Genomic DNA, 13,015 nt, shown 5'->3' with positions numbered 1-13,015 from the left:
ATGTTCTTGCCTCTGCATCTTCTGAAGGAATTAAGAAGGCACACCTATACGCTACCTAACTTGACATATCCAATGATCGACAAATAGTAGGTATCATTTATGAGCAAAGTTCTGGAGGAATAACAAAGTGAGTAACAGGAGTTTATAATCAGATGGTAGATGAAATTAAAGTCTCTTCCAGTTCTAAGGTTTAGTTATAACTTCTTAGTAAGCCTCATATGAACATGTTGGCAGCATTAATGAAAATGACAGCCTTGGCAGCAAAGTGAAATTAGAAAACCTTTTTTATATATTTTACCAAGGTAAACAACAAAATGTTTTGACAAGTACCACGATGTGAAAAAAAGCACCGGTTGACCGTGGAGTACAACTGTGAAATGCAAGGCGTGTGAAATTCAAGCATTCAGAGAAAAGCCACACTGAGAGCTTGTTAGACCATGAATCTGGTTATACTGTGGGGTCAAATAATGACCCTAGGTACACAGGTTTCTCTTTCCCTCGTTAAAACAGAAAAAAATTTAAAAGATGCTCTCCAATAATAGAATTATAATGTGATTTAAATATTTTTTAATTACTCATCTACACAAATGACCTTTGATCAAGCACAGGCAAAATATAAGCTGCAATAATATCTACACGTAATGTGAAGGTTTTAAAAAAATAATACAAAGTTCATTCACAGTGCACAAGTGAAAACAAGGTAAGTTTCAAATATCTCAACAACATATAGCCATGATCATTCAAAAGGTAAGCGTATTTTAAAGCACATTTCCATACTGCTAGAGCTATAACATAGACCAGCTTAGAGAACTGAGAGAAAAACCATTACTTTGATCCCCTTTATTGGAAAGCAAAAATACCAGATTTCTTTCCTCAGATACATACATCTAGAATAAATAAATACAAAATTATTAACTAAAGATTTTATCTTTTAAACCTATACTCTGACTCTCATCCTATGTCAAATTCCCACATTGTGAGGCTGGGAAGCACCACTCTCTGCCATGTTCCCTACTTATTTTTATATCATTCATTTGCATTTGGAGGCTGAATAATTTGCAGAAAGAAGTCTGCGGAAAAAACTGTGGAAAATGGGACTACAAAGAGGGCAATATCATAAACTACTAGAAAGGTTGACTGTTCCACCCGCAACTATAGCACAGTGGGTTAAACGGGGAAGCTGCAAGGGCCACTTATTTCGTGCTGTGCACTGCCTAGGTACACTGATTTTTAAAATTGAAGTCCTAGCCAAATTAAGTTTGGATATCATCTATTTACAGTTGTTCAGTCTTCCATACAGAGCTTTGTCCACTCCACTCTTTGCAAATTCTGACATAAAAACAAATGATTCTGTGGCTAGTACGAATTTAACTTCTGTATATTTAATATCTTTTTGTTTAAATTAGAATCATTTCTGACTTTTGAACTACAGACACAAGACACAGGGTTTACTCTTGAGACTGAATTTTATTTTCTTTCAATAACATCTGCAGTTGATAAATACCTAGCTTTCAAGGAAAAATAAAGCATGCTTAGGATGAGATCAGCTAAAAAGAAGAAAAAAAAACCCATGAAAGAAGCCACATTACTGTGGGGCATGGAGAGGGCGTCAGGACTCTCATGTGGGACTTTTAGTAATATTAATTGTTATCATCTATTCACATACGTTACAATACTGATCTCCTCAAAGAAATGAAGATCTCCCTCCATCTCTTTTTAAAACTTATACAAAGGGATGTGATAACAGTAGTGACTAATATTAGCCTTTTCCTTGGGAGAAATCTGTGGAAATACAGCTGAAGGTCTTTCTTTCTATAGTTGACAGAAGTAAATAAATATGGTCCTGTTTTATTCTTTAGAAATAGATGTGTAGTTGTAATTGTTATGCTTTACAACTGCAAAAATATTCATTAACATGCATTAACCTGTAAGCACTGGTTAGAGGGGTGTACCCAGTAAGGTCATCTCCTAATCTGTGTATAGAACATAATAGCGCTCTCCTCCCTTTCTATTCACTCCTGTCCCTAGACCTAAAAGAAATAAAAAAAGTTCCTGACTATGCATCTACCAGCGCATCTGTGCTGCTTAAGGCTGGACCTACTTTTCTTATCAAACAGTATAAAACAAACATACACTGAATTCCTGGTTTCGGAAGTATTTTTTCATATCCTCAACCGAGCATACCAAGTGTTACATCTTGAGGGATCACAACGAAGCATGCATTGATGTAAAACAATAAAATGGGGAGTAGCAATGGGGCTGTTACCAAAAAGCAACTCCAAGAAAATAAGATTTAGCAAACTGTAAAATCAAAAACATCACACAATGGACACTTTTATTAACAAAGTAAAGGCTTAGTGAAAAGGCAGCAAATGAGATAGACATTTTAAGTAAAGAAAGCATTTCTTTGCTTGAATGTCCTTTAGCCAATTAAAAAATATTTATTTAAAACACATGAAAATGTTGTGAAGGTAGTATTGTAATTAAATTGCAATAAATTGAACTAAATTCTTCTTTATTCAGCTGAGAGGGGGATGGTCAACATTACTTTAATTGTTGAAATAATTTCTATTTAAAATAGTCTTATGAAAGAAAGCCTTTTTCTGATGCCTAGTTGAAATGTTTGATAATATTCTAAATGAAATTAGTCAATTGATTATCCTTAATCTTCCTCATCCTGTGTCATAACCCAGTGGCTCTGTCAACAGGAGAAAAACCACTATTAACAGAAAGCCTAACGTAAGTATACAACATCTAAAATAAATCCATTTCAAATGGATACAGAGAGTGAGAAAACAGCAACTGAATCAAATAGGTAAGCTGGTACTGACTTAGCTTCCAAGGCAAATTTCTTCGCTGGCTATGAAGGGTTGAAATTTCTTTCACTGAACGTTACAATCCAAATTAACCTGTTTTAGGGGTTCTTCTGTTACCCATTTTTCTTTCATGTGGTGAATATAAACTGAATTATCATGGTCAAATAGTTTCTGGGAATAGAATACTACAGACACACACAATGATTTAGCAGGCTACTGTGATTTTATATACAATTGATAACTTTAAAAAATTGCTATATAAGTTTTATTTCAAAACACCTAGCATTGTATTTCTGGAAAAGAAACTGAACATTGAGCAACCTCAGTTAATCCATTAAACCAGTGCCACCACAAATAAGACAACAAACAGAGAACAAGTTTCTTATCTTCAAGGACTGAACCTAATGGCCATACCAATTATATTATTCCGATTTGTCACTTTAGTACAACAAAATAGGATGTTAATCCATTACCACTGTTCTTCCATTCGAGAGGCAGCTGATGGTTAAAGCGCCCGTAACATACATTGATTATTTTTATCCCATGACTTTATTGTATGTTTAGAAAGGTGGAACAGCAGAAGAAAAAGAGGCTGGACAAAAGACGTTGATGTTTTTGTTCTTCAGATGTATGCAGAGCTGATTATGAGTACGATTCTGTAAAAATAAGCCCATTTAACAAACTGAGGTCAGGGGAGATAAATGCAAAATTTCTAAACAAAGTTGATGACTGCATGATCACAACAATGTTGAAGCCTAACCGCTTACCTTTGCTAGTTTTACTAAACTTATATAGTCTATCACCGACCTAACAATATTGGCATAATTATTTTATCAAACATAAGTTAAAAGCATATACTAAAATTAATTGAAGAAGAATCTGTGTATGACTGTATAGCATATAAACACCTTCAGCAAATATTAGAATAACAATTAATTAGGAATCCTCTGTATTAAAACTATACTTGAGAAAGTATTCCTTAGGGTCCTTGGTAACTTTGATAAAATGGTCAGAATGAAGCAAGGTTACCATTCTGCCAGATTTATTCTTTTAAATGCATCTGCAGGGTACAAAACAGATCATCTGTCCAGATCACAAGATACTTTGTAAAAGTTCACAGAGTCTTAAGTCACAAGGGTTGAAAAGGGTCTTAGAGACTAGACAGGTAGCAGCAACAGCAACTCTGGATGTCACACTGATCAGCTGAGGGGAGAGACACCATTATGTAAAACACTGGCTGGCTTTCAGCTTCCTCATTTTGTTAAAAAAACAGAAATACAGCTTGTCTTTTTAACGGGGCTTCCGGGGCTTTCATCAATTTTTCCCTGCAAAGCACACACAGGTCGGTAAATAGAACTATGATGTAAGCTCTGGTGCTAAAGGGGAGATCAAGGAGGTGCTACAGATGTTTATTTCTAATAGTAAGTATTCACGGTAACCACCATGATTAGGGTGATACTGTAACACTTAATGGTTTTAAAATAAAATATTCACACACAAAAGACATAGAAAACATTTATGAACACGGACACTTATAAAACACAAAAATTATGTTTAGCTTGTGTTAAAGATGATTATGTATTTTTGTATATTTCCATATATCTGTCTTCACTTTTTTTTTGAGACAAGAGTCTCGCTCTGTCGCCCAGGCTGGAGTGCAGTGGCACGATTTCTGCTTACTGCAACCACTACCTTCCAGGTTCAAGTGATTCTCCTGACTCAGGCTCCCGAGTAGCTGGGATTACAGGCATGTGCCAGCACACCTGGGCAATTTTTGTATTTTTATTAGAGACGGGGTTTCACCATGTTGGTCAGGCTGGTCTCCAACTCCTGACCTCAAGTGATCCGCCCGCCTTGGTCTCCCTAAGTGCTGGGATTACAGGAGTGAGCCACCGCACTGGCCTGTCTTAACTTACTAAAGAAACGAATGAAATAAAGTTACAAAGCTTTATTTTCAAGTTTTCTAGGTCTTGTTTCTCTCCTCCTTTGCTGGCACACTGTTCCGAATGATGTAGCATGGAAGTTGTACTTCCCTTTCCACCCTGCTTTCTCAAATACATTTTCCTGACAGGAAAGTAGGTAGTTTGGTTTAAGAGCCTTTTCTGAACTGACCTGAACCGAGTGTAGCCAGGGAGGGAACCTTTTACATTTCTGCTCCTTCTAGTTCTGAGCCTGCTGCAGGCTGTCTGTAGGGTAAGGGTCACAGACAAAAGTGACAAAATATTTGAAGTGATAATGACTTAACTACAGCATTTTTCTTTCCTCAACTTCTTTTATAAAAGCAAATGCCAGCCTGGACAACGGGGTGAAACCCCATCTCTACAAAAAATTAAAGAAATTAGCTGGGCATGGTGGCATGAGCCTGTGGCCCCAGTTCCTTGAGAGGCTGATGTGGGAGGACTGCTTGAGCCCAGGAGGTTGAGGCTGCAGTGAACAGTGAGTGATTGCACTACTGCACTCCAGCCTGGGTGGCAGAGCGAGGTCTCCTCTCAAGCAAGTGACTTACTGATTAAAATTCTTCAGCAACAATTAATTGATTATGCTACTAAGGAAAAGTCCTTAAATATGTATTTTATTAGGAACATGCCTCTAATGCCAGAAAGCAGAATCAGACAAGAAAGTAAATTCGAGGAGTACTAAATTCTAAGGCTATATAAATTAAGTAGGAAAAACACTTATCTAAATGTTTTTAAACAAAAGAGATAAGGATTAAGAACAATTATTAAAATTTTAATTAAGTCAAACAGAAAACTTTGTAAGTTAAATATTTAACATACACATCATTATTGATAGACTATAGGCAAGAAGAATAAAGTAATGTCAACTACAGCTCAATTCTTTACACCTAGAAAATGAGACACCTGCATATTATACAATATCTTAGCTCTGTGTTCACCTTTGTTCTATTCAAAATGAGTTCTAGAGGATATTCTTAGTTCAGCCAGAAGGCAATCAAGTTATTCAAAGCAACGTTATACAAATGAAATTCGGAAGCTAGTTTCAGAGATTCATGCCACTGAAATTACAGCATAAGTGACAAGCAGGATGTAAATGAAGAATGATAAACTATTAAGAAAAGTGTAATTTTGTATTTAGTCAGCACCAATACAGTTAGAGAATTTTTACTCACTTAATTTATTTCTCCTGATGAAGAGCTTCAATGAAAGCATCAAGTTTTTCTTGAATTTCTCTAACTTTCTCTGTGGAGATAAAAATAAAGAAAAACATTTATTTTTCAAAGGTATCACAAATCAGGAGATAATTATTTACTAAATGGTTGGTATACTTAACTATTTGCGGGAAAAAGAAAAATATGAGTCTCACCATACCACCTTTTACCCAAATAAAGTCCAGATGGATTATAGTAGTAGGTCTCAGACATTTTTTGGAAGTGGGAGGAGAGACTGACTGACCCCTCTGAGGATCTAATAAAAACTCTGGACTCTTAACATGGAAAAAAGCATGTATTAAGTACATGTACAATTATGTAGAGAATTTTAAGGAATTCTCAGATTCTCTGAAGCCCAATTAAGAATCCACAGTTACTAATGTCTGGATCATAGCCAAATATAAAACAATGAAACCATTTTAAAAAACTAAAAGAAAATAGAGGTGGCCTTAGACTGGGAAATGACTTTTTAAATATAAAGTAGTAAGAGTTACAAAGGAAAAGATCAATCAATATGGCCATATTGAAATGTATACTTTTATTTGTATGTCATAAAATTAAAAGACAAAGGAAATGCTTGCAACAAACATGAGAAGTGCAATGGTGCTATAAAAATACATACAAAAAAGTACTTTGCCAGCTATAAATAAGTTTAAAAATACCAGAGCCACTAGAGGTAGATTTACATTATTTATTTTAGGTTTTCATGTTTATAGACTTCCAAATGAAATATATACTCTCTGAAATGTAGATTTCCTCCACAAATGTGAACTGCTCACAGTACATGCCAATCCCCTCTTAAAATTGGAAAAGTCATGATCTATACTACTTCACATGCACCTCCTACTTTATTTTATATTCTGAGATGGGGGTCCTACTCTGTCGCCCAGGTTGGCGTGCAGTGGTGTTGGCAGGGCTTACTGCAGCCTCAACCTCCTGAGCTCAGGTGATCCTCCCGCCTTGGCCTCCCACGTAGCTAAGACCACAGGCACGTGCCACCACTCCTGGCTAAGTTTTTATTTTTAATTTTTTTGTGGAGATAGGATCTCACTTTGTTGCCCAGGCTGGTCCTGAACACCTGGGCTCAAGTGATCCTCCTGCCTTGGCCTCCCAAAGTCCTGGGATTACAGGTGTGAGCCACTGTGCCTGGCCTCCTATTTTAAAACACAGGTTATAGTAAGCATGATAAATATTTTTGTCCTTTTAAGGTAATTTAACATATTAGTGGAAATGATCAATTAAGGTGGGTTGGCTGGTTCAAAGTGAGTGACCTAGAGGCAAAACTGGCAAGCATTCTACTTTCACTATGTAGGAAAACCATGTAAGATGCATTTAATATTTGACATTTATATCTTTTATATTTAAAAGTAAATAATCTGCAATTGAAGATACATGTATTCCTTTTTACCAGCGAGGCAGCACTAGTGATGAGTACCCAAGAAAATGAAGAATTGTCCTTTTTATGAATTCTTATTAGCATTGCAGGAACTCAAAAAAGCCTACCACGGTTGGATATAAAGAACGTAACATTTTCATATTCTTTTTCCAGTAATTTATTCTTTTCATATTATTTTTCCAGTAATTTAAAACCTCTAGGTCTCACTATGTTGCCCAGGCTAGACTCAGACTCCTGGGCTCAATTGATCCTGCTGCCTCAGCCTCCTGAGTAGCTGAGACTACAGGTGAGTGCCACTATGCCTGGCTGAAGCACTTCTTATTCTAGGCATTAGATTCAGACTGATATAAAATCTGTGTGTGTGTGGGGGAGGGGGGGGAGTCCAGTTGTTTTAATCAAGCTATGTATTGAGAAAATATGATAATAGTTATTATGAAGGTAGCATTAACCCCTTATATATAAAATTAAACTAGAGAAACTTAAAAAAAAAATCCTAACCCATCTCCTAGAAGTTGAGTCTCAATTTTTTGGTAGCCTGACTTCCATTTTTTAAACAGCAGACAAACAAGTAAATACTCTTGCTTTCCCAAAATAAGGCCACATTCTTAGTTTAAAAATTAATTCATTTAGTTGCTTAGAAACAGCTTAACCTATTTTTTTTTTTCAGTGAATGTAAGAAAGTTTCACATCAGTTCATCAGTTGAAGGATTTTTAAAAAGTGGGGAGGTTAGGAGAAAGACATTTTCTAAATTATTACCTAGAATTCTGGAAATGAATGTGGTCTTAAAAAACCATCTAACTGAAATCACACAACACATGGGAATCTCAAACGGGTGCTTCTCTCCACATTTCATTGAGAAATATTTCTACTTGGAAATGCTGTACTATATGAAGAGAAGAAATCCAACTCCATTTGATACACGATTTGAGTACAATAGGGCAGTGCATGGCCAGGTCTACCCATTCTTTTGGCCTACTGGTGACCCCCATCTTAAGCTGGATGGACTACTGCAGGGAGGTGGTACAGCAGCCTCACTCCCTACAAGAGACTATTCAGAGAAGATCCAATTGAATTGAAAGATACCAAGAGCCACTCTGATGCAGGTGTCTCACCCTGTAAGGTCTAAATGAAAATCAGATTTTTCTAAAATTAACAGGTAAGCAGTTTTTTTCCTAAATAAAAGCAAAAAGACTATTTAATGTACTTTAATATGAAAACCACAAAAAGAAAAAATGCCGAATTTCCCTTAAATATTTACGATTAGAATATCAGGACACAGTACTACCATGCCTTGAAACCTCAGGAATGACAAAGGACACTTAAACTAAGTTACCAGGAAGTAACGGGGGTAGGAGGTGTGAACGGAGGGGAGACTGGAGGTGAGAGTTAAAAGAGCAATTATGATAAATGTATCCTTTAAACATTAACTAAAAAACATTTATTTCTTTGTTCTTTCACTTTCACAATGCACTTCATAAAGTGATATGAGGACACAGATGATATCCTACCTTTGAGAAGCATTCCTGGCTTACTCTGCTATGATGTATCTACTATGTATTTCCAAATTTGGCGTTTCATTTGGTTCTCATACAACCTTGCAGGTATCATTGCTAAATATGAGGACATTAAAGCCTGGAGTTAGCCTTGTCTACACTTCTCTGATTAAGAAACACATCTGCTACGATGTTTGTTTGTCTGACGCAGAGTCTTGCACTGTCACCCAGGAGTGCAGTGATGCAAACACGGCTCACTACAGCCTCGACCTCCCAGGCTCAAGCGATTCTCCCACCTTAGCCTTCCAAGTAGCTGGGACCACAGGCAGGCAGCACCACACCTGGCTAATTTAAAACAATTTTTTTTGTCAAGATGGGGGTCTCACTATGTTGCCCAGGCTGGTCTCGAAGTCTTGGCCTCAAGCAATCCTCCCCACTTGGCTTCACAAACTGTTGGAATTACAGGGCGTGAGCTACTACACCCAGTCTGCTACCGTATGTTAACTCATAATAACAAAGCTCATAGTGACGAAGCAAATGCTGTTATTTTAAGTCTCTTTGGTCTTTTTTAAGTATTACCTTTGACTTAAAATAAGACGCATTTCAGGGAGAATCGGGAGGCGGAGGTTGCAGTGAGCTGAGATCATGCCACTGCACTCCAGCCTGGTGACATAGCGAGACTCCGTCTCAAAAAAAAAAAAAAAAAAAAGAAAAGAAAAGACCCATTTCAGTAAAAATCAGGGAACAAAACAGTTACACCTCCTAAGTAGTCTATGCCTAAGGATGACCGGACACTACATAATATGCTATCATATTCTGATGAAAATGATGCCCTCTTGAGAAGACTAAATTGATGCACACTTGGAGAAGCCCTTGGAGAACAATACAGGAGTACAAAATGGGCCCAAAAATGCTCAGAGTCTTCAGTGTCTAGAACAAGGCCTGATCACTGCGTACGGTCAATCAATGATAAACGAAGTTGCCCAAAATATGGCACAGAAAATAAGGGCTGTGGTTTTCAAAGGGAAAAACTAACTTAGCTGGCTTCATGAATACTACACTAGTGATCAAGAGGGAGGAAGACAGGATCAGAAGAGCTAGAGCAAGCCTGGGAACAGGAGGCAAGATACACATAGATAATGAAAGTCAAAGAAAGCTGGTGGCTCACACCTGAACCAGACAAGCAACACAGATCAGGATACTCGGGTCCAAAAACACAAGTGGGAAAAAAAAATCCCTTCATCTTAATGGTTGCACCTTATTATCAAGGCTGAAAGAGCTGGCTATGTATACATATTCACTTGCAGCTTTAGAAACTACATTCTGATTTCTTGCTTTTCAAGAAAGCTACATTACAAATAATAAGCAGAATTATTTCTCATAAATTCATTCATTTTAAATTTTGATACAAGTTTCCAAGAATGTCTGTATACTAACTGTGCCATCTGGCTGCCCAGAAAACCAAGTTATCCATAAACAATGAAGTTAAATGTTGGCAACAAAAACTCCCTACTTTCCGATCCTTCAGATTAATGCTTCAGTATCACGGTGCTTTCAAATTTCAAAAATATTATTGTAACTATTTCACCATTAGAAATTGCTTTCTCTCAGAAATACGTGTATGGATCAGCATGACTAATTATAAAGCAAACTCATATTTCCATTAAATATTTGAATTAAATATTCACAAATAAAGAATAAAATTTGTGATTTACTTGGTAAATTAAACCAACTCAGGAAGGGATTAACAAACTGCTATTTCTGTTATACAGAAATAGCTATTTCTACGTGTAGTGAATACTGAGTCTACTTTCCATTTATCCAATGTTTACTTAAAAGATGAGCTATTTCAAACATCAATTCACTGTGCTTCTTGATTGAGTCATGAATATTCCCATAATCCCCAACTCATAAACCGTCTCAGTGAATGAAGTTCCTTCTCTTTTTTCTTTTCTTCAGCTGACTTGACACCCATTCATGTTTTGGGTCTCTTTATCTCTACATGAAATGATACTGCTACTCTCATTTTCTTTTTGGGTCTTCTGATACTTGCTCTAAAAGTCTCAAATATAGACTAATCTGTAATTAGGTTTTGAATACACTGTGAATACCAAAAGGCCAAACCCGGGAGAAGGTTCACTTCAGTGGTTAATAACAGTTTAGAACAGGAACAAAGAACCACACACAAAACACTAACACATGCCCTGAAATAAACCTTTTAAAACTTTTGATGTTTTTAAAGAAAGCAAGCTGCCAACTTACTAATGCAGTGTACTTTAAGCAAACCACACATCCAAAGATCCAAATGTACCTTAATGGAACTGTTGTATAACATGCTGCCTGGGCACTTGGTGTTAAGCTTTAAGACACCCTCTAAGTGAGATTCTACTGTAGAAAGCTATTTACTAGAGTACTGAAAAGTAAAGGAACGCTTCTTATTATGTAATATATATTGTTCATGAAAAGGTTTGCTTTTTATTAAACTACACTATATACTTGCCCTTTAGAAGTTCAGTATTTAAATGAATCTAGGGTGTGGGGGAAACAAAAAAAGGAAAAAAGGTAAACAAGAGACTACACTCAAGATTCTCAAAACTGTAGCTAAAATCTTAGAGTTAGCACAAGAAAAAAGGTGCATCTTTTAGTTGATGAAAGGTTGAACCAAACAGATAGATGAAGGAATATGATTAAATCTAGCACTTATCTTCTGCATCTTAGTTCTGTAGATTTTTTCCTTGAAATAGGCATGATTATTTTTTAACACTCAATGAAGACAAACAGAACACTCCTGCATGTTACAGAAGAAGGAGGCATCAATTCACACGTCCAGGAAAACTGTTAAAGACTGGTACAGTACTTTGAAAGCTGAGGTTCCCAGATTTCTGGGGCCTGTAAATGCTGGGTTAGTTTCACTACTTCAAAAACTCAAATGGAAATCTTCATTTGGACTAGAAACCCATCCCCTCTCCTAACAACTACTTCCTTATACTGATTAGGAACTCTAACTGGTGGTTGTATTTCTAACGAGAAGAATGTAACTGCACTGTTGTAGACAAAATCTTCTGTAACATGGACTTCATGGGATTAATAATGAAAGAAACATTTGATGAAAAATTTTTTTAAGAATCCCTAGTCTAACACCTTTAATAATCTATGGGGCAGTTATCTGATATGATTTTTATAAAGCAGAGAACATGTTGTAATGTGTGTCATTTAAAATATATGACAATGTGGTATTCGCCGTTAACCTCATAACTGGATAAGTCACAGTCCTAGCTTTATCTATAAAATGAAGGAATCTGTCCAGGAGAATTCAAAGTCCACACTAATTTAAAACTTATGATTAAAATGTATTGTTCTAATTCATTATATAACTTCATCTTTAAAATTTTTTTTGTTTATTCCTTAGTATCTTTTTATTTATTGGATATTAATCCTCTAGTAAAATATGTAACCACAAATTGCCATATCATTCTCACGGGGCTTCATAATTCATTTTGGAAAGATCATTTTTATAATGTATTTTTTCTGAGCATTAATGTGGAGAACAGCAAGGACTGCTTGGGTAAATTCTCTACTTACCAAAAAGTCTGTCATTTAAAATCACTCGGCCCAGCATAGCACTGCTTGCTATGCAATAGATGTCCATGAATATTCATGCATTCATAGTTGAGTGATCTGACTTAAACAATACTTAATCATTAAAGGTGATTATTTAAAAATGGCTATTTTGTGACCCCCATAAAGTATAATTTAGAAAGAAAGCAACCTTAAGAAAGTCTGTGAGGTAAATTACAACTGATGCCTGCTGAATATATAAAAACTCCATAGCAATTTGTTGATAAATTCAGCTTTTTTTTTTTTTGAGACGGAGTCTCGCTCTGTCGTCCAGGCTGGAGTGCAGTGGCGCGATCTCGGCTCACTGCAACCTCCGCCTCCCGGTTTCAAATGATTCTTCTGCCTCAGCCTCCAGAGTAGCTGGGACTACAGGCACGCATCACCATGCCTGGCCAATTTTTTTTGTATTTTTAGTAGTGATGGGGTTTCACCATATTGGCTAGGCTGGTCTCAAACTCCTGACCTCGTGATCCACCCGTCTTGGCCTCCCAAAGTGCTGGGATTACAGGCGTGAACCACCGC

General features: G+C 36.5%; 1 protein-coding gene across 7 annotated transcripts in view; it reads right to left on the bottom strand.

Annotated features, from left to right (window-relative positions):
• Window positions 1-550: 550 nt before the first annotated feature.
• OPA1 (OPA1 mitochondrial dynamin like GTPase) overlaps window positions 551-13,015 on the bottom strand; it is a 104,616-nt gene continuing 92,151 nt past the window's right edge. For all 7 annotated transcript variants that reach the window (XM_003310176.7, XM_003310177.7, XM_063807437.1 and 4 more), the window contains 2 exons: window positions 5,947-6,016; window positions 551-3,472 (listed from right to left, as the gene is read on the bottom strand). In XM_003310176.7, the coding sequence (XP_003310224.1) occupies window positions 5,952-6,016 (65 nt within the window). In that variant the 3' untranslated portion in view covers window positions 551-3,472; window positions 5,947-5,951. The remainder of the gene's footprint in view (window positions 3,473-5,946; window positions 6,017-13,015) is intronic.

The sequence above is a fragment of the Pan troglodytes genome, chromosome 2 (assembly GCF_028858775.2).
Source record: "Pan troglodytes isolate AG18354 chromosome 2, NHGRI_mPanTro3-v2.0_pri, whole genome shotgun sequence".
NCBI lineage: Eukaryota > Metazoa > Chordata > Mammalia > Primates > Hominidae > Pan > Pan troglodytes.
This window is presented reverse-complemented; position numbering and strand designations above follow the sequence as displayed.